The sequence below is a fragment of the Marmota flaviventris genome, chromosome 4 (assembly GCF_047511675.1).
Source record: "Marmota flaviventris isolate mMarFla1 chromosome 4, mMarFla1.hap1, whole genome shotgun sequence".
In the NCBI taxonomy this organism is placed as follows: Eukaryota; Metazoa; Chordata; class Mammalia; order Rodentia; family Sciuridae; genus Marmota; species Marmota flaviventris.
Window position 1 is genome coordinate 70,443,408 of NC_092501.1, and position 26,459 is coordinate 70,469,866.

Below are 26,459 nucleotides of genomic sequence, written 5' to 3' on the forward strand. Positions count from 1 at the left end.
CTGGGAGGCAAAGAGGAAGAAGTGAAGAAAATTCAAGCTTCCTCTTTCTAGCTCAGAAAACTTCAAACCAGTCATTGTAAAAAGTCAATTTTGTGTGAGAAATGAAGTCATTTTATATACAAAAATATATGTGCTTGATATATAAGAATGTTATTCCTTAAAATGTTTGCTTGAATATATTCCAAAGACATTTTTTAGAATCACCTAAAATTTCATTATGCTTCTGGAGAATACAAGGCTCCTCTATCTTTTCTCTTTCATGAACAGACAGAAATGATTTCTAAGGGCACCTGATTAGGTTATTGAAAAGAAATATGGTATTCTTGTCCCTTGGCTGACCTTCTCATGGTCTTGGACTGAAACTCACTTTAGATCGGCAAAACATTATTTCACTAAAGAAACATACCATTCCCTCTGGGCTTTTCTGTCTTTTTAGTTTTGTGTGTGTTGGGGGCGGGTGGGTATTGGGGATTGAACCAAGGGGAGATTTATCACTGAGTTACAATCTCCAGTCTGTTTTTTTGAGACAGGGTCTTGCTAAGTTGCTGAGGCTGGCTCGAACTTGCACTCCTCCTGACTTAGCCTCCTGAGTCAGTGGGATTACAGGCGTGTACCACCTCATTGGCTCATTCCCTCTGGTTTTTAGTCATCACACCACATTTAGTTTCTTCATCTCTTTTTCTGAAGCCTAAAAATAATTTTTAGGTCAATGTTCTTTCAAAAATGATATGTAAATGCCACAAAGGATTGTTATTTAAACATAATAAGTATTTTAGGAATGATTGACAAAATGTGAAACTCAGATTTGGAGAATTTCTATTAAGACATATAATGATTAAACCTAAATGACAACTCTTCCTAGGTGAGATTACAGAAGCATAAGCCATCCACTCAGGACACCATCTGACGTACTCCTTCACATCAAGGAAATGACTGAGAGTGTTGGTGCATCATTTGGTGTACCAGAAAAAGCCTGACATCAAAAGGAAGTCTAAGGGTGGAATTCCAAACATGGCCCCTGCAGCAAAGGTGGTGTTCCTTCAGGCAGAGGTACTTCCTTCCATCCTCAGAAGGAAACATTTTTTGTAAACCAACCAGGCTGAGGTAGCACACTGATGGCTGTTGCTCAGTATGTTTCTGGGGAGAAGGGAGACAAACATAATGGATGAGAACACTGGCTCCAGGGTCAGATTGCTGGCATTCATCTCCTAGACATCCGTGTCCTGACTTTGGACTCTGTTACTGTGAGGATAGGTTGGACTGTAGGTAAAGGGCTTGGTCCAGGGCCCAGCACACAGCATGCATGCAATCTGTTAGTGCTTCTTGCTATTCTTTCTTGTCAGTACAGCTGAGGTGACTGGAACAGTAAGTTGGCATACAGATGGACAATGTTTCAATTTCTGACCACAGCTTTCCCCAAACAGATTTCCATGAATAATATAAGTGATATTGAAAAGAAACAGAGATTTATATACTGAGAAGATTGGCAGGGACTCAAGATTCAAATGCCTCTCTTCCCCTTCTCTTCCTTTGGCCCTCTTCCTACATTAGATTATTGAGGAAACAAAAACAAAAGTGCAAAGGACAAGGCCAGGCAGGTGCATGTTGTCAGACTTTGGCCCCATCCCCTGTGTAGACCTGTTGACCTCGACTGGCCTGGATCCTTTCCACAAGGCTAGGTGCACTCCTGGGGCCTGAGAGCAAAGCAACTCCTCCAGCCCCTTCCTCTCAAAGCTCACACACTGGTTTCTTTGGATCTGATTACTGTAACAGGACAAAAGGGGAGTTGGGAAGAACCAGAAAATTAGGAAAGAAGCAAGAGATTCTAGACAGCACGGATTCCACACCCTAACTCAGCTGATCTAGGCATATTCATGGTCTGGCTGGACCACCTAACTGAGAGAAAAAGCCAGAAGACAGAGTCAAGGGCAACAACCCTATCGGACTCAGAACTTTACCTCATTCAAGTCATTCAACACATTTCATGGAACCCCTATTATGTGTTAGGCCGTTGAACATGTGGAAAGCCTCCTCCAGTTTGGAAGTCAATTTGTTACAACCACAAAAAGGATTCAAACTTTGATCCCGAACTCCTCAAACCTGCCCCCTACTCTATCAGAGCTTAATTCCTTCCCTTTCAGGTCACCAGTTTTGCCCTTGACCCTGATCTGTACCAAGGCATAAGCAGAGTGAAGAAGGGGAATTGAGAGAAAGAAGGCTTAAGGATTCACAACTAGTGAACTAAGGGCATCCGGAGGGGATGGTTCCACTTTGTCACAGCAGGGTCAAAAAGCAGTGATCCAACTGATCCCAGGAGGAACTGCTTTTACAAGGCCCCATTAGATTTTGACACACAGAAGTCTCAGCCCCTCTCCCTCAATTAAGTCATAATGAACCCCATGCTTTTGTCACTAAGTTGTCATTGGCCCAAAATAGAAAATTAGCAGGTGATCTCAACTGGGGGAAAGTGTTTGTACAAGATGCTAGCGATCCAGGTAGACAGTCTGTGCTCCTCTGCTTTGTTTTCCATCCTAAGTAGGAACATTTTGTCATAGGAAAAGCCAAATACAGTAACAATCCACTCTAACACTGGCCTCCATATGGCTTGATGCCCTGAGTGGATTGTTAACTGCTTTTGGTTTTTCCCATGACATAATGTTCCTACTTGTGATGGAAAACAAAGCAGAAGAGCACAGACTGTCTACCTGGATCTCACGCATTTGTGCAACTGTTCTACAGTGCACTTCTGACCAGTTGCACCAACACAGGTCCCAAGCGGGAGCCAGGGTACAGTGGAGAGAGCTTGTTATAGGATCTTCTAATTCATAATAGGGTCTGATCTTTGGAGCTGTTCTTTTAAATTCCTATTCATCCATTCTCAATAATCTTTAAAAACTTAAATCAGCTTATATTAACATGCTTTTATTTAATCGGGGAGGGGGGTAAAATTGAACTAATTCAACCAAAACCTTTTGCATTTAAACACAAAAACTAGAATTTTGAAGAGGAAAGAAACCTCATGGTACAAGTATTTTCTAGCTTGTTCTATCACTATTGTAGACTCTATGAATGAAACTTTCTTCATTTTCCAGATGATAATAAAAAGGTGAGATGCAAAGAAGGTAAGTCACCTCTTCCTCAAGTCACACAGCTCATTAGCAGCAGAGGTCACATGAGACCCAGGGCTTCTGTTCTATTTCATTCTTAAACACACATAGCCTTCCTATTGTTTATGGACTGGTATTTTAAGCAATAGTGTATGTTAGCTCTTAGGAAGTCAGAACATGAGTCTAAATTTAATTGAAGAAAAAGTCATGCATTTCCTGAAAATTTAAAAATCATAACTTTAGTTGGTTTAGTTATTAAATAAAAAACATTTTTTCTTTTTTAATGAGGCTCTTCTTCCTTGATGTAGTGATTGTCTTTATGATCTAAGGAGACCCTCTGATGGTCATGTCTTCTAGTTTCATAGCAGGCATACTATTTACACAGATGGTTGTTCCCAGTTTTCTGAGATTATGACAACCATGCTAAAATGCTTCTTTCTCAATTTCTGTCCTTTGCTCTTGTGTAAGAATCAAGTTTTGTGTCAGAGAGGTCTACTTTCAAAATCTTATCTGATCTTATGTTTGCAATTCCAGAAAGTGTTCTAAAAGCCAGCTCTGCTTAGAATAAAAAGTAGAGAAATCAGCAATGTTCTAGTTGGAGGAATGGAATGGGTAGAAACAGCATGCCACAAATTAGATTTCTTGATTCTTTGCCATGTTTACAAGGATAGCAGTGAGGTATGTCAGAACAGGTCCCTGCATCAGAAAGCAGAAAACATGGGTTCCAAATCCCCTACCTACACATTAGGTGAGAGAGCATGGGTGCAGTCACAGGTTGTAGGTTATATATCTATAAAATTTAGAATTAAAGTAGCCTTTAAGGACCTTGGATCAGTAGCCTTGCTTTACAGATGAACAAGCTGGGATTCAGAGGAATTCATTAACTTTCCCCGTATGTGGAAGTAGTTAAAATAATTTAACATACATAACTGGATTTCTGGCAAAAATGACTATTAAGTCCACACATCAATACACTCCCTGTGCTCAAATAGTAATAAATGAATAAAATATGAAAAATAAGATGTAAAGGGCCTCAAAAATTGGCTCATGTCCCATGAACCAGAAACAGAAAGAGAAAAATGGAACAGGGAGAGGGATGATGCTCCTGGCCAGGAAGCAGTTAGAGGTGGTTGAGCTGGTAATTTCTGACATCTAATGGGAAATAAAGGAATCATAAATGAATTTTGAAAATCTCAAATGAATGGAAAATTAATGTCTTAATGCTTGAAACCAGGGTCTGGAGATCTCACTGTCAAGAACCTTGAATTAAAAGGAAGCAGTAGGCCTCAGAATAGGCCTTGGGAATCGGAAGGACAAAGCCTGTGTGTGTGACTAGGAATGGCTTGGTGATACAGGAGTCCCCCAGATGCCCTACCAAGACATAGTTTTGGCATCTGAAAAAAACATTAAACAGAGGTGAGGACAGAAAGACTGAAAAAGGGAAAAGGAGAAAAAGTAGACAAATACAATTTTTATGCTAAATAGTGTGCCAAAGACATTCCAAATAAAAAGAAATCTGCTACAGGACAAAAATAAAAACCAATGATAAAATCAACTATAAGGACATGAGTTCATTCAGAATGAAATTAAAATTAATTTTATGGAACAGGCTGATAAAGATTTTTAAATAAACTTTTAGAATGGTCAAAGAGAAATTGAAGATTAATTTGAATTTTAAGAAAACTAAAGATAAAACAACAGAAATAAAAACAAGTGAATATGAAAAAAAAAAAAATTAGAAGTACTGGATTCAATCCCCTGCATTTAAGAAGGGCAGCAGGGATGGGAACTGGAAATTATTTTTAAGTAGTCACTATATACTTAAAAAGCAATAGTGAATTTTTTTAAAAAAAAGAAATAAAACCTCAGTAGATCAGAAAAACTCTATAACAGTGGTCAGGAAATTACTCAAGAAGTAGCATAGAGAGGCAAAGGGTTAAAAAATACAGAAAGGCAATAAAGAAGCTTGTAGGGTTGATTTAATGGTGGACAGACTGCAAGGATCCAACATACATCTAGTAAGAATTCCAAACAAGTACATGAAAAAATGCTCACCATCTCTAGCAGTCAGAGAAATGCAAATCAAAACCACCCTAAGATACCATCTCACTCCAGTTAGATTGGCAGCCATTATGAAGTCAAACAACAACAAGTGCTGGCGAGGATGTGGGGAAAAGGGTACACTTGTACATTGCTGGTGGGACTGCAAATTGGTGCAGCCAATTTGGAAAGCAGTATGGAGATTTCTTGGAAAGCTGGGAATGGAGCCACCATTTGACCCAGCTATTCCCCTTCTCGGTCTATTCCCTAAAGACCTAAATAGAGCATGCTACAGGGACACTGCTACATCGATGTTCATAGCAGCACAATTCACAATAGCTAGACTGTGGAACCAACCTAGATGCCCTTCAATGGATGAATGGATAAAAAAAATGTGGCATTTATACACAATGGAGTATTACTCTGCATTAAAAAATGACAAAATCATGGAATTTACAGGGAAATGGATGGCATTAGAGCAGATTATGCTAAGTGAAGCTAGCCAATCCCTAAAAAACAAATGCCAAATGTCTTCTTTGATATAAGGAGAGTAACTAAGAACAGAGTAGGGTCGAAGAGCATGAGAAGAAGATTAACAGTAAACAGGGATGAGAGGTGGGAGGGAAAAGGAGAGAGAAGGGAAAATGCATGGAAATGGAAGGAGACCCTCAGAGTTATACAAAAGTACATACAAGAGGAAGTGAGGGGAAGGGGAAAAATAATACAAGGGGGACAAACGAATGTCAGTAGAGGGGGCAGAGAGAGAAGAGAAGAGGGGAGGGGAGGGGAGGGGAGGGGGGATAGTAGAGGATAGGAAAGGCAGCAGAATACAACAGACACTAGTATGGCAATATGTAAATCAATGGATGTGTAACTGATGTGATTCTGCAATCTGTATATGGGGTAAAAATGGGAGCTCATAACCCACTTGAATCAAATTGTGAAATATGATATATCAAGAACTATGTAATGTTTTGAACAGCCAACAATAAAAAATTAAAAAAAAAAAAAAAAAGAATTCCAGGTAAGGAGAATGTAGGAAATGACTGAGAAGTAATATTTAATGAAAGAAATATTGAGAAATTTCCAGAACTGGAAAGAGATGGAATTTCAGGTCTATCCTCTCAAACTAAATAAAGGCAGTTCTGCACTTACACTTCAGAATATCAAAAAGTCAAGTCAAAAAGTTAAGGGAGCCTATAAATCAATACAAGAAAAGGCAGACAAACTAATAGAAAAATGGGCAAAAGACTTAAAGTACACCATAAGAGAAGTTATGTAATGGTCATTTGGTCATGCAAAGAAATGCAGATTAAACCCACCTTAACAAACCAAAAGAATGAGTCAAATGAAAAAGAAGGATAATACCAAATGTTGGGAGACTGTCAGTCAAATGGTACTTTCACATGTTGTTTGTGACAGTATATACTGCATATCTTTGGAAAACTGTTTAGATGACTTTGCTATTTTTCTTATCCAAAATGCTTAGACCAGAGAATTTCAGATTTTGGAATTTTTTTCCCAGATTTTTGACTATTTGCATATACATGAGATATCTTTGAAATATTAAAGCCTAAACATAAAATTAATTTGTTTCAAATATATCTGATAGATATAGCCTGAAGGTAATTTTACATGTTTAGTGTGCCTGCATTTTTACTATGGGCTGGTTACATGAGGTAGGTATGGAATTTTCCACTTGTGATGTTATATCAGCACTCAAAAATTTCAGAATTTTGGATTTTAGAGTAGAGATGCTCAACCTATATACCAAAGCTGAACATACACAGACGCTATGATCTTTAATTATAATTGCATACATCTACAATCATACATATTCACAAAAGACACAAGAATGTTAATTTCAGTACTATTTTACTAGTTAAAAACCTTAAATTACCCTAATGTTCATTAAGAAAACAAATTATATTTATATAATGGAATATGAGAATGAATGAACTACAATTCATGGAACGACATGAATAAATAGTATAAACATAATGCTGATCAACAGAAACCAGACTGGGGAAAAAATGTTTGTGAAACATACATCTAATAAAGAATTTGTAGCCTGAATGTATGAAGAACACTAATTTTTCAAAAATAAGATGAACTACCACTTTTTTTTTCTCCTGTACTGGGAATTGAACCCAGAACCTTGCACATGCTAGGCAAGTGCTCTACCACTGAGCTACAACCTGAACTCTTTAAAAATTTTTGAGACAGGGCTTCACTAAGTTGGCTAGGCTGACCTCAAACTTTTGATCCTCCTGCCTCAATCTCTGGAGTAGCGGGGATTTCAGGTGTGTGCCACCTCATCTGGCTCCATCCATTTTTAAGAGGGGCAACATAATTGAACTGACACTTTACCAAAGATGAATAGTTAATAAGTATGTTAAAAGATGCCAAATACACAATTCTCTAAAAGACTTAGGAAAATTTCAAAATGACAGTGATAGCATCACTTTTAAAATTTCCCCAACCCATTGCATCTATAAAGTCAATTAAAAGGCAAAATCAAAATCTCATAGACAATATCTACAACAAAACTAGGTAAAGTAGCCCCAAGAATTCCCACAAGTAAAGGGGTGGGAACAGACCACTGATAGCTACAAGACCAAAACTATATAAGCATCTTCTTGGTGGAAAGAAACAGACGGAAGCCAGGATCTCTGAGACTATAAGTCCAGATTAAAAAGAACAAGGACAAAAAGGATAAGGGAAAAAATAGGTCCAGATAAAAATGGGGCATGAAAAATAAATCAGGAGATCCCAGAAAGTACAAAGCCCTCTTGACTTACTCTTTGCTCCCTACACTAAGCAAGGTTCAGGAAAATGAATCAGCAGTAACTATATAGGAAAAGCTGGCAATATCAGCACACAAATCCACAAGTGATGCTACACAGTAAATGGCAAAGTCATCACTGGAAAGTCAAGTTCTGGGAAACATGCAGACTGGGAAACATTTTCTATCAATATCTGTATGTAAAAAGATTCCTTTGATATAAAACAATTAAGTGCTCATGTGATATTTGTTGTGACACATAGTTATTACAATGGTGGCTAAAGCAACAAACTCAATTTATATAAAGTGGGTCAGAGGTCATTGATACAGGGCAACATACACAACTTGCCTCCAGCAAGCTGGCAGCAAATTCTAGCCTTTTTCAACCTTCTTAAAACTCCATTTTATGGATAGCTGGTAAAGCAGCTGTCATTACTATGTGCTCAATGAGCCTGGCTCTAAGGATTCAACAGGGGAGTTACAGGAGACAGGCTACAGGGTTGGCATAAGCAACTGACAGCTGCATCACTGAATGCAGATGGGGTGGGAATGTAGACCACAGACATAATTCTGATTTACGTGCAGAAATTATCTTTTTTGAGGGGAAATTTTCCTAAGACATTCTAAATGATATTGGATAATATCTAATTAACATGCACAATATGCACATAAAATATCTGAGAGCACAAAATATTTTTTTTATCTTCAGTGCCTAATACTAAACTTGACACATAGTTAGTATTCAAAAGGGTTCTATTATAAAAGCAATAAAAAGGAAAATAAATCTCTAACTATAGTTCCCATTATTCTGAAATTAAAACTTGAAATCTCCAACAAGGCCTGAATTATGCTTTGTTTTGAAATATTTCACACATAACTCAAAGGGATAGTTTAAAACACAAGACTCGATTAACCTGCCCCACCCTCTGGGTAATTCAGAAAACCTTCTAGACCATGTGCATGGTACAGTCAGCCAAGCCTGGGCAGATGGAAGAAACAGATTTGTCTTAGGAAAGGTCACTTACTAGGCTCTGATCACACTTCCTACCTCCCATTTCCTGCAACTTCTTGGCCTCAGCAGTTATAGTCAAGTCAGAGTGCAAAGGATAACATCTTTAAAAGCAGTTTTATTGCAATGGTAAAAAGAATCCAGTGATTATAGTGTAGTTTACTATTAATCCGCACACCAAAAAGCCCCAAATGACCTAGGTCCAAATTCCACTTATACCACTGATAGGGCTACAAGAAATGTGAACAGCCCTTTAAGTGTTAAAAACAAAACAAAACAAACAAAAAAATGACTTTCTTTCTCAGCCTCAATTTCTCATCTGCAAGACAGATTTCATACTACCAACTTCATATGCTATACTGAGGAAGTGGATTAACACAAAGTATTATCTACAGCGCTTAGCAGGTATACTTCTCTTGCTCAACTATGATTTAGTACACATGATTTATTTTATGGATAAACTAAGTAACATCAGGTACATTGCTGAGAATTGAGAATTACAAAGTATTTTGTTACATTATGTTGTGTTACATGAAATAATTTTCTTTTAAGACTGGACTTTTCACATATCCTGCCCCAGGAATCTCAATTTTGCTTCCACTCTTAAGGAGCTGGGGGTGTGGCGCAGTGGTTAAGTGTCCCTTGCTTTCAATCCCTGATACCAAAAAAAAAAAAAAAAAAAAAAAATGAAAGGAAGGAAGGAAGGGAGGGAGGGAAAGAATATTATTGGTTAAGTAGAAATATATCCATCCAAAGGTATACTTCACCAGTAAGTACATTCTTATATAATCTATATCAAAGCTGGATTGTTTTCCAGAATGAGAGTATTTGTAGAAAGTTTCCAAAGCACTCACACTCTTTTATTAGAGCTTTGTAGTTATACAAAGTAGTTATGTTCATCCCGACAAACTCATACATGCATGGAATTTGATTTCAGATCACGATTCCCTCTACCCTCCTGCCTCCTTTCCCTCCCTCATTCTCCTTCCTCTACCCTGCTAGACTTCCTTTCATTTGTCTATTTATTTATTTTTGATTGGTTCTTTTTACTTATAAAGGTGAAATTCCCTATGGTATATTTATATATGCACATGATTTTTAAAAGAGTTCATTCTGCATTACCTTCACTTTTCCATCTCTCTCAATCTCCCTTTTTCTATACTACTAATCTTCCTTTATCTTTATGATATCCTATTCTTTCCAGCCCCTTTGGTTTATTTTATTCTAGCTTCTGCATATGAGAAAATATTCGACCTTTGAATTTGAGATTGGCTTATTTCACTTGGCAAGATATTCTCCATTTTCATCCATTTACCAACAAATGCCATAATTCCATTCTTCTTTATATCTAAGTAGAACTCCACTGTGTATGTATGTGTGTATGTGTGTGTGTGTATATATATATATATATATACACATATATATATACACATATATATATACACACACATACATATATATAATTTCTTAATCCATTCATAATTTAGCTATTGCTAATTGAAAGCAACATTTTAATGTTTAACCAAGATCACCAGAACTTGGTGTAACACTACATCGTGTACAACCATAGAAGTGTAAAGTTGTGCTGCAGTTGTGTACAATTAATCAAAATACACTATGCTGTCATATATACCTAATTAAAATAAATAAATTTTTAAAAATCATCAGAACTGAGCTTGGTAGGATGAACTCTTACGAAAAAAACAGAAAATCTCTAGCTTTTCATCCCAATTTTCCACATTAACTATTTTAGAAATGTAAATATTCTAATTAAGACTGTTGTTATACCACGAGTATTCGCTAATTCAAAAAGCTATCATTTCAATGAACAAACATCTGTTTTCCCAGTACAATAAACAAAAGTGTAAATATGAATTACTTGGGTCTACAGAATTGCTTAAAACCCAGGATTATATTAAATGAAAGATGTTACACTGAGACTAGTTTTGGAGTAGAATCCTTCTAGCTGTGTGGGATAGCACACACCTTTACTCCCAGCTACTGGGGAGGCTACAATGGAAGTACTGCCAGAGCTCACAAATTCAAGGCCAGCCTAGGTAACATAGTGAGACTCCATTTCAAAAAATAGGAAAAGAATCCTTCTATTTTAAAATGTGTTGCTTTAATATGATAAAATAATGTTTTAGAAGTTAACCTTGTCCTAAATGTGTCAGGAATGACACTCAAACTACAAATTAACTAACTACTTCAACTGGAAAAAAAAACCCAAATCTTTTGTTTTTAAACTGTGGACTGAACCAGGGGTGCTTTACCACTAAACTACACCCCCAGTCCTTTTTAATTTTCTAGAAAGTCTTGTTGATAAGGGTCTCGCTAAATTGCCCAGTCTAGCCTTGAACTTGAGATACTCCTGCCTCAACAACCCCCATTACTGGGATTAGAGAGGTGTGTGCCACTGCACCTATTATTACTTTTTAAAAACCCTTTCCCTCATAACTAAAGGGTCTACATGAGCTGAGCAGCAGAAGGACCTCATAACTAAAGGGTCTACATAATCCTTTTTGTTTCATTTGATTTTTATGCTTCAGGTGACATATTGTCTCTGCTACTACTTTCCAGTGGATTTCTGTTTTGCTGAATTCATTTTGTCTGTCCTTTCACAAAAATAAATCGGGGATAAACCTGTCTCACTTTTTCTGTTAAGTGTCTTGGCCATTAGCCACAATGTAAAACCTGTTAGACTTTCTGAAATCTCTATTTAGTGTCTGGGGATTCAGCCCACTGTGGTTTAATGATTTTACGGGTGCCAGAGAACTTCTCAAGGTATTGTGAGTTGACTCTTTATATTAATTAGTTTCACATTCTGGTCTAATTTCTTTATTACTAGGAAGCTGCTTTATTACCAGGTGCTGCCTGTCAATGGTCTGCAAACCACTGTGCCTACACTGAGGACTGTGGTTTCAGAGATCTCAGTCCATGGTCAGCCAACTCCATTGCTCTGGACATAAGATGAGGCAGAATCATGGCAGAAGGACCTGGTGGAATAGAGCTGCTCAGCTCCTGGGAGCCCAGAAGCAGAGAGAACATGACAAATCTTTTCCTGCCATGGAATTGTCTCATAAAACAAGTAAAAAACACTTGATAGGTTTATGTGAGGATGCTTAAGAGTAGAATAGACCACCAGATGACTGGAAGGAAATACTGGAGAAAAGAATGGAGTGGACAGAAATAAGGATCTGTGACATAAATTCAGAGTTAACTGCTAGATTATATAATATTGCAAATATTTATTTCATTTACATTTGGCAAAAGGCAGTCAAATTCTAAATATTATTAGAGAACCACATGAAACATCATCTTAGAGAAATGTGCCAAACTTTTGCACTTTTATGTTCTGGTTCAGTTGTATTAAACTCTGAAATCTTTAAGGGCATGTAGTAATTCTGCAGTTTACAAAAGGAAAGCACTCAAATCATGAATGTTGATTATGCCTGGAAAAAACAAAGCACTTTTTTCTTTTTGCTTATGGTGTTAAAGAGCAGAATTATCCACAAAAATAATTTCAAGTGAGTGATTGTGTATTAGCAGAATCTGAAAAGCAATGATATAACCAGAAAAAACTAAATACAATGCAATGCACATATCAAGTTGTAGATCAGACCAAAAATTGGCTAATGTCAACAGCCATAATACATCAACCCAAATGGCAGAAACAATAGGGACTAGATTTTGACTTACCTGAGTAATTTGGTCACTTATTATAAATGAACCCATGTTAATTAAGACAGTTTTACTATGTTCAACTCTTCATATGTCCTAGATAAAAACTTTTTTATTATGAGATTCTTAGTTTCAGGCATTTCCTAAATGAGAATTATAGCACCAGAATAGTATCACAGCCTCCTTAATATTATAAAAAATGGACCCTATTTCCCCTCCATTCTGAAATACTTACCATACATCTTTATAAAGATGGCTGTGTGTCCTATTTAACAATAAAAATAAACAATTCTTATAAGACTTTCATAGTCTTTAATATTTTACATTAAAAGAATCAAGTCGTTCAGTTAGTGCAAGACACCAGATAAATTTGTTTTCAAGTTCTATTAAGACAACCCTTTAAGTGTTCATTCATCTTTACATGCCTATTTACTAAGTCTAGTGCTTCTACACGAAAAGTGCTCAATAGGTACTGATGAAGTCAAATAATTAATTTGCAAAAAATGATCAGAATCAAGAAATCTTGAAAAAATGCTGTTCAATCACTCATTCAAGAATAATATACAATGTATAAGAACTTTTATAGAAAAAATTTTAAATACCACAAAAAAAGTACAAGTTTCCAGAGTCAAGCATGCCATGGAACAGTGAATACCGATTTTATGTTGATGGCTACCTCTAGGAAAGGAGTGAGAGAAAAAAGGGGAGGTCTACAAAAGTACTCCAAGCTGTTCTTGTAACATTCTAAAACAAATATTACAATGTTAATTTTGGCATTTTGGATGGGCATGAGTGCTTATTATTTTATTCTCTTATCTGCATATTTACAAATTAAAAAGAAAAGAAATAGCAGAATTTTGCAGAAATAATCACAATGAGTGTACTAATGCATCAGCATTTACCAGCTAATCATCAACTTTAGGAACATAATTCAGTGTAAGATCAACAATCTATGAATCTTCTAATTTCAATACATTATTTTGATACTTTCTTGTTCAGATTTTTAATTGAATGGGTTTCCATTTTTTAAGTGAAAATTAAATTATAAAACAGTATTTTAAGATAAAAATTTTAATAATACCACCTATTTACTCTAATGTACAACTGAGTACAGCCTTTTTCAAGTTGTATTTAATTCCATTATTCACTATTCTCTTATCTGAAAGAAACCTAAATGACCTGGTCTGTTTGTTTGTTTAATGGTGCCGAGGATCAAATCCTGGGCCTTGAGCATACTTAGCTACTACGGAGCTAAATTGACAGTACCAAATGACATTGTTAAATACAAAAATTTTCAAATATATTATCATTTACAAGAGGATTCTTCTTTAAAAAGAATTCTCAGGTCAAACAAGGTAGCATGTTAAGACTGGGGCATACACAGGAAACAGAATTCCAAGTTCATTTGAACTTGGGATTCTTTTCTTGTAACATCTATACTTTCCTTTTAAGATTTGTGTGCTAGGGACAATACCTGAATTAATCTGTTCCATGTCCATTTCTGAATATTTGCCATTGCAGGTAATTCCATTTCTCAAAATGCCATAAAGAAATGAAACTTTTCATAGCACAAACACCATATTTAAAGTCCTCAAGTGTTGACTAGTATTTTTTACTTAATTATTAGTATTACTTTTTTTTAAACTTAGAAAATTCATTCAAAAGGTACTGGCAAAATCCCATAATACAACAATAAATATAATTTTAAGGGTGTCTCAATTATATTTTGCAAAAATGAAAGGAGCAAGAGGTTTTCTTGTACACAGAAAAAATGTTTAAAATTTTTTTAATCATATCCCTAAATCATTACAACTTCATTGACTGAAAAATTAAACACTAACTAGAAAATAGTACTAAGGAAGATCCTATTTTAGTTTTTTTTTCTTTAAGCTTGAAGTGGATTTTTCCATTTTTATCTACTGAAATTTGATTAAGAGAGTCCTAATCCAAATCACACCTGACAATTTATACACAGACACACACATATTTTTAATATGTGTTTGTTTATGTATGATGTATCCCCTCAAAAGTAAACTATCAAAAAATTAGTGCAATGGATTCTAGTAAATTGAGACTTTACTTCATGTTATTTTGTAAGAGTAGCTATACATTGTTTTTTAATTTTTTTTTTTTTAGTTGTAAATGGATCTTTCATTTTATTTATTTATTTATTTGCGGGCTGAGGATCGAACCCAGGGCCTCACACAGGCCAGGCAAGTGCTCTACCACTGAGCCACAACTCCAGCCCTAAAAGTAGCTATACATTTTTGAAAAAATCCTACATCTTCCTCTGAAAGATATAATCTTTAAAGAGAAGACAGATTAAAATAAAATGTATTAACAATAATCTATTCATTTGAAGAAATTTCTACTGGAAAATTGCCTTATGTTGCCTGACTGAGTCAAGGCTGTATGAAATTCCAACATCAATAACTGACTGAATTTCAACAAGGAGAGCAGAAAAGATCAGGTAAAGAAGAATTTTGTTTATTGTAGGAAATATTTTCATGGCATTTGATAGAACTCAGAAGTATTTCTATGAAATGAGTTCAGATGTATGAAACTAAGTCAGCTAGGATGATATTCTTTTTTTTAATGAAAAAGAAATCAAACAACCAAAAGATGCATTTCTAACCACAAGAATGGGAAGTTACACTCCATGTATATATAATATGTCAAAATATACTCTACTGTCATGTATATCTAAGAATATAAAAAGAAAAAAAAAGGATACACTTCACATAATAAAATTTAAAAATGGGAGCCAAGGGACAAAATGAAAAAGATACCTAAACAATGAATTTAAGAAACTCTGATTTATCCATCTGACTTGTTGCTAATGGTCCTCTTTTGTCTTTCCATTGTTGTATACTTAAAACAGGTCTGATGATAATTGAAATAGCCTTGCAAGACTTATTAAAAGTAATTGTTGAAAGAATTTAAATACTTTATAAAATACTATTAACAAAAATAATTCTTACTTTTTTCTTGCTTCATTCAGTGAAAATGCCCTTTTAAATCAGTCTGTTTCTTAACACTGTTTCAAAGTCTTACTTTGTTAGCTTTCTTCTAAAGTGATACTCTTAGTTAATCACAATATTTCTGATTAAGAGACACAATTAATACTAGAACTATTCCACCTGGGGAAAAAAAACAGATCTATAGCACAATTAGACCAGTTAAATCAAATTACGGATCATCCAATTGACATGTTTTGATAATCTAGGACTTTGCAAGTATCATTTTCAAATTATACTCTACTTCAGTGTGAGGTTTCTCATAGAAGTTGGAAAAATTTCATTTCTGTAAACACTTTCTGTGTTAGTTGTCTCTCTGAAAAGATTTTTTTTTATTTCCTTAAGAGAGCTGCTCCAGTGAAAATCATTTCTTATCTATGTATCAGGTCCAGACCCTCCCCAAAAAACTTAGTTTTTCTGTGAAAAGACAGAAATAGCCAAGTAATATGAAAGCTTCTGTAATCAAGATATTGTCTACTTATTATAAACATGTAATCACTCCCTATGGGGAAGCACTGATGAACTAAAAACGTTCTTCAATTACTCATAGCTCGTCAGATGTGCTGTTCACCTTTGGTAATTCACATTCTTCGCTGGTTTGACAACTCTGGAGGATGTCTTTGTAGTGGTTCTTCAGATCCTCATACAAAGAAACAGTTTCTTGTGAGTGAGCCAAGGGCAACACCTTTTCATTCAATAATATCTGCACTTGAAATTCTTCCTGAGGAGTCTTGGCATTTTCACAATGGTAAAGCACAAATATTAGGTTGGAGGCATAAGGTACAATATGACCACTTCGGAACTTTCGATGAATTTGTTCCTTGTAATTATAAGCTGTTAGGGGCTCCTTGTCTTTGAAGTAGCCCATGAGAGAAAGTAGTGGAAGAAGGGTCTCTGCATGACCAAACTGAAGGACGATTGGAGAAGAAACTGGCTGAGACCTTAAAAGAGAAATTGAAGGGCAAAATATACATATTCATATCATCAAACATAATATTTATACAGTAGTAATATAACTTGCCCACCCTTTTAAAAAAATTTTTAATTAAACCTTTAAAAAAATATTTATTTAGTAGTACTGAAAACTGAACTCAGGAGTGGTCTACTACTAAGCTACATCCCTAGTACTTCTTATTTTTTTATTTTAAGACAGGGTGTTCCTAAGTTGTGATACTTCCAGCTCAGAGTCTCCTAAGTCACTGGAATTACAAGCTTGCCACCAGTGACAAGTAGATTTTTAGAAAAATCTTTATATACATGGCTGGGCATGATAGCATGTGCCTGTAATCCCAACTACTCGAGAGGCTGCGGTTGGAGGGTAGTGGGTTCAAGGTCAGGCTTGGCAATTTAGTGAGACTCTGCAGAGAGAAGGAGAAAGAATTAACTTTATAGACATCAAGCATATGGCTGAATTTTTGTGTAGCAGAGAACTGGTCTTTTTACATCGAGAGTTAAGTTCTAAGATTCAGGATTGGATTACATACACATCGCCCTTTTTATAGATAAAGGAACTTGAAATAGATGTGCATTTCAACACTTTATTGCCTTCATGTGAATGAATATGAGCAAATTGGCCCTTAGTAAATAGATTACTCCACGGAGCTCTTCTGAACAAGTTTAAAGTGTGTATTTATTTTTTTCTACATCTAGACAATAAGGACAAGTGCTAATCAGTAAATTTCTTGGTTAAGATCAAGTCTCAACAGTGAACAGTAATCCTTCAATGGTTTACAAAACCTAAGTTGGCCATTAAATTCTGAATAAAGCAAAAAAAAAAAAAAAGTGGCAACCAATCTATGCTAGCTAATATGATGTGTCTCTGGTTGAGAGTGGGATTTACACAATGATAAACAAACCACTTTCAACACCATGAGCAAAACTGTCATTTTTTTATTGCCTTCAAGTTTTATGATTTTGTTTTCTGGTAAAAGCCTTTTATAAGAAGCAGTGGATGACTGTTTAGCTTTCCCCAGACTTTTTGGAAAGAAACTGTTCTTAATTTTTAAGCCTATTAAAATATGATCAACTTCTTGCTACCACCCCACATATCAGGTAATAAATTTAGTGCATCTGGATTTTGAGAGGACAGAAGCAGAAGTTTGGGATTTCCTGACTCCCCAACTTAAAAACAGATGAGCAGCTGGGCATGGTGACACCACATGTAATCCCAGTGGCTTGGTAGGCTCAGGCAGGAGGTTAGTAAGTTCAAAGCCAGCCTTAGCAACTTAGCAAGGCCCTAAGCAATTTGGCAAAACCCTGTCTCTAAATAAAATATAAAAAGGTTGGGGATATTATTCTGTGGTTAAACGCCCCTGGGTTCAATCCCCAGGACCAAAAAACAAAACAAACGAACGAAAAAACAGATGGAGCAACTAGTCAACAAATTTTTAAAAACCTATGAAAAACATTTACAACACAATTATGTGGACAAATATTATCTATGAACAACCAATAACATCAAGAACTGCCTATCACCAGTATCTGTTGAAGAAAGAAAGCCACAGAGCATCTGAGCAAACTGAGAAGAATCCTGGTAGTCACTGGGAAGCTCTGTGGTCCAATTTGAGTCAGTAACTGAAACAGGGAAGAGTTAGCTCACATTAGTACTTCTGTGAGGCAGATGGGCTACTGGGCCTGGGCTGGAGAAAACTAATCCCTGTGAACTCTTTATTTATTTTATTTTTATTTTTTTATTGTTGGTTGTTCAAAACATTACATAGTTCTTGATATATCATCTTTCACACTTTGCTTCAAGTGGGTTATGAACTCCCATTTTTAGCCCATATCCTGTGAACTCTTTAAACACAAAGCCCACAATAAAGAGAAACTGTTTTAGTGGAATCTAGACTAATCAGAGAGAGACAACAGGGACAAAGATCAGCCCCAGATGAGTGTATGTGTGTGCGAGGGGTGGGGTGTGGGAGTAAAGCCAGAAAATTTCAGAAAGCAACAGACTGTATTTCTGAGCAGGAAGATATGTAAGCTTAGAAAAGATAGGCTGACATGAGCCTTTTAAACATTCTGGAAAACTAAATTTACATTAAAATGAACTACAGAAAAGTAAATAATACAGAAAAACTACAGAAAAGTAAATAATAGAATAACATTCACAGAAACTAAAAGTATGCTAGAAACACATACTCAAAAAATTTATCAAGGACCAGGGATGTGGTTCAGTGGAGACTGCTAGCCTACCACTTGAGGTCCTGGGTTCTATCCCCAAGCACCACAAAAGCAAAAACAAAAAACAAAAACCACCACCAACAACAACAACAAAATTAAATAAACTCAAGCAAACAGATTTTTTAAAAATTGAAACTGCAACAGTATTTCAAAACAGACTTTTTAGACAATTATTCACTACTTAGAGGTTAATATTTTCTTTAAAAAAAAGTATAAAATTTAAAAGCCATTCACCAATTGGAGATTCCAAGCTTCTCTCTGTATACTTTAACTGGGTCATCTGAAGTACCTAAAATCTATATTTATTTCCAAGAAACATCCTTTTGGGTTAAAAGTCACAGAGCAGTAGCATTCAGACCTCAACTGTAATTAGTTTGAGCTGTAAAACTATTATTAAATTTTGTGTTACTTATCAGATTTAAGAACTAGGAGATATAAAAATTTCATAAAAATCCAGATTTTTGGTTCCTCTTGGAAACCTGAAAGACTTGACAATACAAGTCCATGTATTCCTATATGGTAACAATCAGCTGAACAGGAAAAAAATGTACCCTTTAGAGAGTGTATATATCCGATGCATTCATCATTCTTCATTGTCTATTACAGGATAAATTAATTCCTCTGTTACTTTCCTTTTAGACAAAAGTAAAAGTAATAGAAATACACTGGTGTATATTATAAGTTCTTTAACTATTAGGCAGAAATCTCAAAGCCAGGAACAACCCTAAATCCAATGCGCCATTATTGTTCTCCATAAGATTAGGACACAGGGGAGGAGAACAGCCAACTCCCCCATTTTCTCATGGAAAGAATTCACTGCAACTCCTCTTTCCACCATTGAAGAACTCCAGGGCACTTAGAACAAGATATATGACATTATATCCAAAGTATTATCATTTCAACATGTAATTTATATAAAAATGTTTTATGAACTGATATCCTTTTTCCACCAAGACTTTGTATAGACATCTCAATTCAGACCAGCCCCTTTTCAGAGGCTAATGTGTTGAACAACATAGGATAGACATAAGTATCAAATATAAATCAAATGAAGAGGAAATAGAAACAAAAAATATATAATATAAATAATATACACATATGTGAAAAATGTGTTTTGAGGAATTAAAGATCAAAAGGAAGGCTGGGGTTGTAGTTCAGTGGTAGAGTGCTTGCCTAGCATGTGTGAGACACTGGGTTCAATTCTCAGCACCACATATAAATAAATTAAGTAATTAAAGTAAATAAGTATTAAAGTAAATTAAGTAAATAAAGGTCCATTGACAACTAAAAAAATTTTAAAAAAAGAGTCAAAGGAAAGGGTTATATATAAATTATCAGAGTTCAAACACTACTAAATACATTCATGTGATAAAAGAAATTAAATCTAGGCTGCAACCTCTCTTTTATCTGCTTTGCTGTCAATCATGTTAGAACCACTTGAGGAAAAAGATGCTTTAACATGCTTATTGGGAGTTTTATGGGAAATCAAATAAGTTTATACATTAGATTCACAAAGAAAGTCATATAATCAAAATAAATTACTGTCTTGAATCTAAATTTAAATGTGTATATGTTTTTTTAAAAAATTTTAGACTATTTTCAAAAGTATGAATTTTTTATAAATGCCATAGTTATAGTCTTTTTAGATAGAGCAATTTCTATTGTAGAAACTTGTAATATTAAAAACAAAAACAAACAAACAACAACAAAAAGCCACCCAGCTGGTTGTAGTGATGTATGCCTATAATCCCAGTAGTTCAAGATGCTGAGGCAGGAAGATCACAAGTTCAAGACCAGCTGCAACTCAGCAAGATCCTATCTCAAAATAAAAAATAAAAAGGGCTGGGGATGTAGCTCAGTGATTAAGCGCCCCTAGGTTCAATTCCTGGTACCAAAAAAAAAAAAAAAAAAAATTTAAAAAAGTTTTTTAAATGTCTGGTTAAACATGCCAATATAGTAAGACAAAGATGACAAAGATTGTAGGGTCAAAATTAAAGTCTGAAAACTAGAAAGCTATAAATTTATAAGATTTTGCTTAGAAATACAAATGTGCCTATGGGAAATAATAAGCAATTTTTATAGTTTACAACTATAAAACTATAAGCAATTTTTATAGTTTACAACTTTCTACAATAACCAAGTAAAAATAATTTTAAGTTTATGAGATTATGCAAAGTATAAAGGGGAAATGAGCAATTTCATCTGTGGTTATTTGTTAGTTTTCTGTCTTTACCTTTTTTGCTTTGATTTATCTTGCATGTAGTAGATACTCTTGCAACTTAAGAGAAAACAGGTGGCTAATGTTGTTTGTATTCATACAAAAGGACCTAGATAAAATGGCTGTACTCAAATTTCCAGGATATAATAAAGAAGAGACTTTTCAAAGATCCATTTGGTTAATTTGTTAGATGTGACAAACCCTACCATTTCATGCCAAGTCCCAGATACCACACTAATTTCTTTTATCAGAGTGTGGAGATGGGGTTTGGGGAAATGGGGAGAAAGAGCTCTGAGGTAAAAGAACTAAAACACAAATAAAACATTCCTGGTTCTTACAGATTAGCATTTGTCCAATGTTAGGAGAACTCAGAAGGAGAACAAATTCTTCTGAGGAAAAACTGGGTGGGTTTTACTTAGGAGGTGTTATTGGAGATGCATTGTGAATACATTCCTAGTAAAACTTAAAATAGAAATGCTGCCTACTGTAGCCCTAATAAAGTGCAGCAGCTGGTTAACACTACGATGTAGCTATTATATGCTTTTAGAGATGAAAAAATTGAAGTTAATTTACTTGCCTGTCATTTTTAACCATGAATTAACTAAATTCACTAGAAAAAATACCATCCATTAAATTTAAAGAAGTGGTTTAATGAAAATGAATAACCTTTCCAAAAATATTTATTCCTCTGTCTGATTTATAAGCTCAATTTTTCAAAAGATTAACTTCCTTAAAACAGAGCACACCTAACATCATCCAAAATAAATTTATAATTTGATCTCTTAACTCTGTTGGTCCAAGCCTTCAGAAAGCAGAGAGCATCAGATAGAGTAAGTGAGCATAGTAGAAGTGAGGGGCACAGTCCTGCAGCTTGAAAACAAGAAGGCATAACCTACTCAGGCAAGTTTCTGCTCCTGTCTCAGCCCTGATTTCTGCAAAACAAAGATAAGCCACTTCCCTTGTAGAGTTGTTGGATTTGAAATATAGCAATAAATCAGTGCTTGGCATAGTGTACTCAATCAATGTGTGATAGCAAATAGCCATGGCAAGAGTCAAAGTAGTTAACAACACTGAAATGCCCCAGGTCATACAGATTGGTAGTTTAGATTCCAGGAGTTCAGGTTCAGATCTCTTTCTAAAATAGCATATATAACACTTTGTACTATAGGAAATCATAATATCATGATAAACTCATTTGATTTAATAACATTTCAAAACTCAGATAATCCAAAGTATCAAGATTCAAATGCAAAAGCAAAACTATAGGCACACCATAAATCAAGTTTCATGGATACTCTTTATAAAAAAAAAAATCAGTTGGAAAAATCTTAATACCATTTTATGTAAAATAAAATACTTCCATATCTGAAGTAAAATAAATAATTTAGGAATCTAGACACTTAAGTTTACTTTTAAACGATTGCTAATTTAGAATAATTTCAAATCAAATCAAGTTTTTTGTTTTGTTTGATGGGGGGAGTCCTATTTCAAGGTATTTTGAGATCCTAGCTAAGGAAGAACACATTGTCAGTGCTTGGTAACAGGCTCATAGAATATAAATCTGAACTGGCCAATTTAAAACACTCTTTTAGTGACATGCGATTTGATACAAGCACATGAAAATTCCACAGACAAAGACAATGGCTTATTTGTTAAATAAAGCATCAATTCTTCTCTAAGAATGTACAAAAGTAAAAGAATACAATTCTCAGGCATTTAATCTGGAATAATGTGCAATAAGAAAAAATATGCAGTCCTACAAAAAACTGGTCAAAGATGTAAGTCTGAATAAAGACAGGTAAGAAATTGTCCTTCAGGAACACACCACACGACTAATTGTTACAGACACCATGCTTCCATGAGACAAAATACAAACTGCGTTCTACTTATGTGAAATTCAACTGGCAAAATGTGAAACTCTAGTATATAAAATAACAACTATTCCCATGGCAATACCTATGTCCAAAATGAACGTATTTTTCTTCCAAAGGGTTAACATAATCCTTCTTAAGCAGGTGCTCCTACTTATACTGTTTGTTCTTTTATAAGACTTACTCAAATTTCTATTTGTTTTTGAACAAAGTTAAGTAACATAAGTGTCAAATGGAAAAACATATCATGTTTCTTTTCTAAATTATATATGAACATCCAAAACAGGGACTTGAGCATCTTCAACTATGGAAGGCTAAAAATGTTGTAGGGTTTGTGTGTGTGTACACATACAAGACGGTTTTTCTGAGTAGTCTGTAAAACTCTAAATACTTCAAAGCAAATATACAAGAGTATTAATAGTTCAGCATTAACAGAAACCATTCAAGTTATGTCAAAGTTTTTATAAAGTAAATCAGTAACTTTTGTGAAGAAGTAATTTGATTCCATCTCTAGGAACACAATGCTTTTTGCTTTAAGTGTTCTAACTCAGGGTAAGTCTTAGAAGAGTTCAATCTGGTTCTATGCTATCTCCTAGGAAGTAGTTTACTCCAGTTAGTATAGGTCCAATCACCATTTGGAAGTGCCAAATCCTGGTTTCTTCTTAAACACATTCCAAGGGTGACGTGGGGATTTTTATGGTTTCATTTCTAAGTTATTCTCACTGTGACAAAATACCTGAGAAAATCAAAGGGAGGAAAGAATTATTTTGTTTCACAGTTTCAGCAGTTCTAGTCCATGGACACTTAGCTTAATTGTTTATGGGCCTGTGGTAAGATGGGACATATGGCGGGTAGCACATGGTGAAGGAAGGCTGTTCACCTCATAGCAGCCAGGAAGTAGAGAGACAGAAAAAGGGGCCAGGGACAAAATATACCCTTCAAGGGCATGCCCCGTGTGTCCTATTTTCTTTAATTAGGCCCCACCTCCTAAGATTCCATCACCTCCCAGTAACCCAATTAGCTATGAATTCATCAATTGGTTAATCTACTGGTAAGATTAGAGCCTTCATTATTCAAAAGCCCCACCTCAGAGCACAGATGCTCTGGGGACAAAGCCTTCAACATGTAAGCTGTGGGGAACATTTTTTATCCAAATCACAAAAATATTCAACCTTCTCCAATCCAGAGTTGGTCTATGATTAAGTCCAAAATCTTGGCAACAACAAATGGGAATTAGTCTATGTCTAAACAAAAGAGTAAGAACTCTCCCCTCTACACACACACACACACTCTCTCTCTCTCTCTCTCTGCCTCCCTCTCACACACACATCACAATATATGTAGATAAAATTATGTCAGAAATATAAAAAATATTAAAAGGAAATAATCAATTACACTTATACATAGGCCTCTGCATATCATTTTGTCAGATGATTACTGAGAGCATAAAGATTGCTAATATTCTGCCTGGCATAGTGGCGCACACCTGTAATCCCACTGGCTCTGGAGACTGAGACAGAAAGATTCTGAGTTCAAAGCCAGCCTCAAGCAACGGTGAGGCGCTAAGCAACTCAGAGGGAATGTGGCTCAGTGGTTGAGTGCCCTGAGTTCAATCCCAGGTACCAAAATTAAAAAAAAAAAAAGAAAGACTGCTATATCCTACTTTTTTAGTACTCTATCCTGTGAATTCTAGCCAATGTGGCCTAACTAAATTCTTTCTCCCATCTCATGTTGCCTTGATCTGTGATCCCATGTAGCTTTCTTTGACCTTAACATTCAATATTAAACAGAGTTATGAGGCTCACTCAGGATGCACTGCCAGAGAAGACCAAGTTTTTTCTTTAACAAAAGAATGCAGTCTTTTGGCAGAAAGATAGAAATGTTTTTTTAAAGGAGAAGCTGCCAAGGCAATCAAAATTTATTTTGCAGTTGAAAATTATATCACTAAATGAGGATGACAATGCATGTGTTCAAGTAGGTAAAACATCTAAAATGAATACTTAGTAATTCAAAGAGCTCAACCAGAAAAACAACTAATAATTGCATGTTTTTCCTCAAATGTACTCAGCCAGATCTTTCTAAGCTCTTAATTCATGGTTCACATTCAACTAATATTATGCAGAGTATGTTTTTAAACTTGATCTGGGAGTATCAAATAGAGCTTTAGACAAGTCATATAATTCCCATGCTTATATAACAAACAAGCAACATGAAGTGCCAGAGATATGAGATGTTTGGGGAAGAAAATTACCAAGAAAAAAAAATTTAAGACTTTTTATACATTTGATGGGGACATCAGCTCCAGTGCATATATGGAGAAATAAATACAGATCTGACAGCTTAACACAACTAGAACTATAATGACTCAAGTATAGTTTTTCTCAAGCAAAAATACATAAAAAGAGGTTCCACCTGCTAGCCAAAATTGAGTAATAGGTTTACATCCTGTCTTAAATCACTAGAAAGTTGGACCAAACATAAGACAAATGGTTTTTAGATACTCAATTATAGTCAGAGTAAGTTAGAAGGAAGGCCAATTACGTAAACCCAACCACTACCCCACCTTACTGCCTAGAATTTGCAGGCTGTAGTGCAGGAAGGAGGAACCCAAAAGCAAGGCAATCATGAGATGGGAGAAAGAATTTAGGCAGGCCACATTGGCTAGAATTCATAGGATAGAGTACCAAGATGTAGTAAAGAGAGGTCTGGAGTTTTCAGCGGGGTTTCCTTAAGATGTCAGCTGCTATTGACAGAACAAGCATGGGAGAAAACAATGCAAATGGGGGTGGGGGGTGGCATTGGAAAGAAAAGTGAATAAATTCCCAAAGCTAATACAAGGCAAAGAGTAGTTTGTGTTCACACAAGCCAAACTAGGAAAATATATGGAATATAAAATAGGAAGAAATGCCTCAATGATAGGACAAAATTGGCCCAGCAAAAGATATCATTAAATTAAAGAAGGAAGGAAAAAAGAAAACCATAGACTAGGAAAGTATATTTTTAAAGTATAAATCTAACAAAGAACATATCTAGAATATATATAAAGAACTCCTATAGCAATAATAAAGAAGATGCGTAACCTAATTTAAAAATGACTAATAAGCCGGGCACTGTCTCGCATGCCTGTATCCCAGCAGCTCAGGAGGCTTGAGGAAGGAGGATCTCAAGTTCAAAGCCAGCCTCAGCAATTTAGTGAGGCCCTAAGCAACTTAGCAAGACCCTGTCTCTAAATAAAACTTTAAAAAGGGGATTGGGGATAAGGCTGAGTAGTTAAGTGCCCCTCTGCTCAACCCCCAGTCCCCCCCAAAAAAAGAGATTTGAGCAGACTTCACCACAGTGGATAGATGAATGGTAAATAAGCATGAGAAAAGATGCTCACTAATTCTAGTTATTAAGAAAAGGCAAACTAGGGCTGGGGACGTAGCTTAGTGGTAAAGTGTAAAGAAATAAATAAAGGGTGACACAGAGACAAGGTGCAGAGGCAGGAAAGTGGCAGAGTGGCTCCTTGTCAAGTGGCTGTGTTTATTTATACCAATAGGTTACATTAA

General features: G+C 35.4%; 1 protein-coding gene across 3 annotated transcripts in view; it reads right to left on the minus strand.

Annotated features, from left to right (window-relative positions):
• Positions 1 to 12,169: 12,169 nt before the first annotated feature.
• The window catches only part of Minpp1 (multiple inositol-polyphosphate phosphatase 1), a 39,119-nt gene continuing 24,829 nt past the window's right edge, over positions 12,170 to 26,459 (minus strand). For 2 of the 3 annotated variants that reach the window (XM_027949232.2, XM_027949233.2), the window contains one exon: positions 12,170 to 16,580. In XM_027949232.2, the coding sequence (XP_027805033.1) occupies positions 16,184 to 16,580 (397 nt within the window). In that variant the 3' untranslated portion in view covers positions 12,170 to 16,183. The remainder of the gene's footprint in view (positions 16,581 to 26,459) is intronic. The other variant, XM_027949234.2, reaches the window with a different exon arrangement.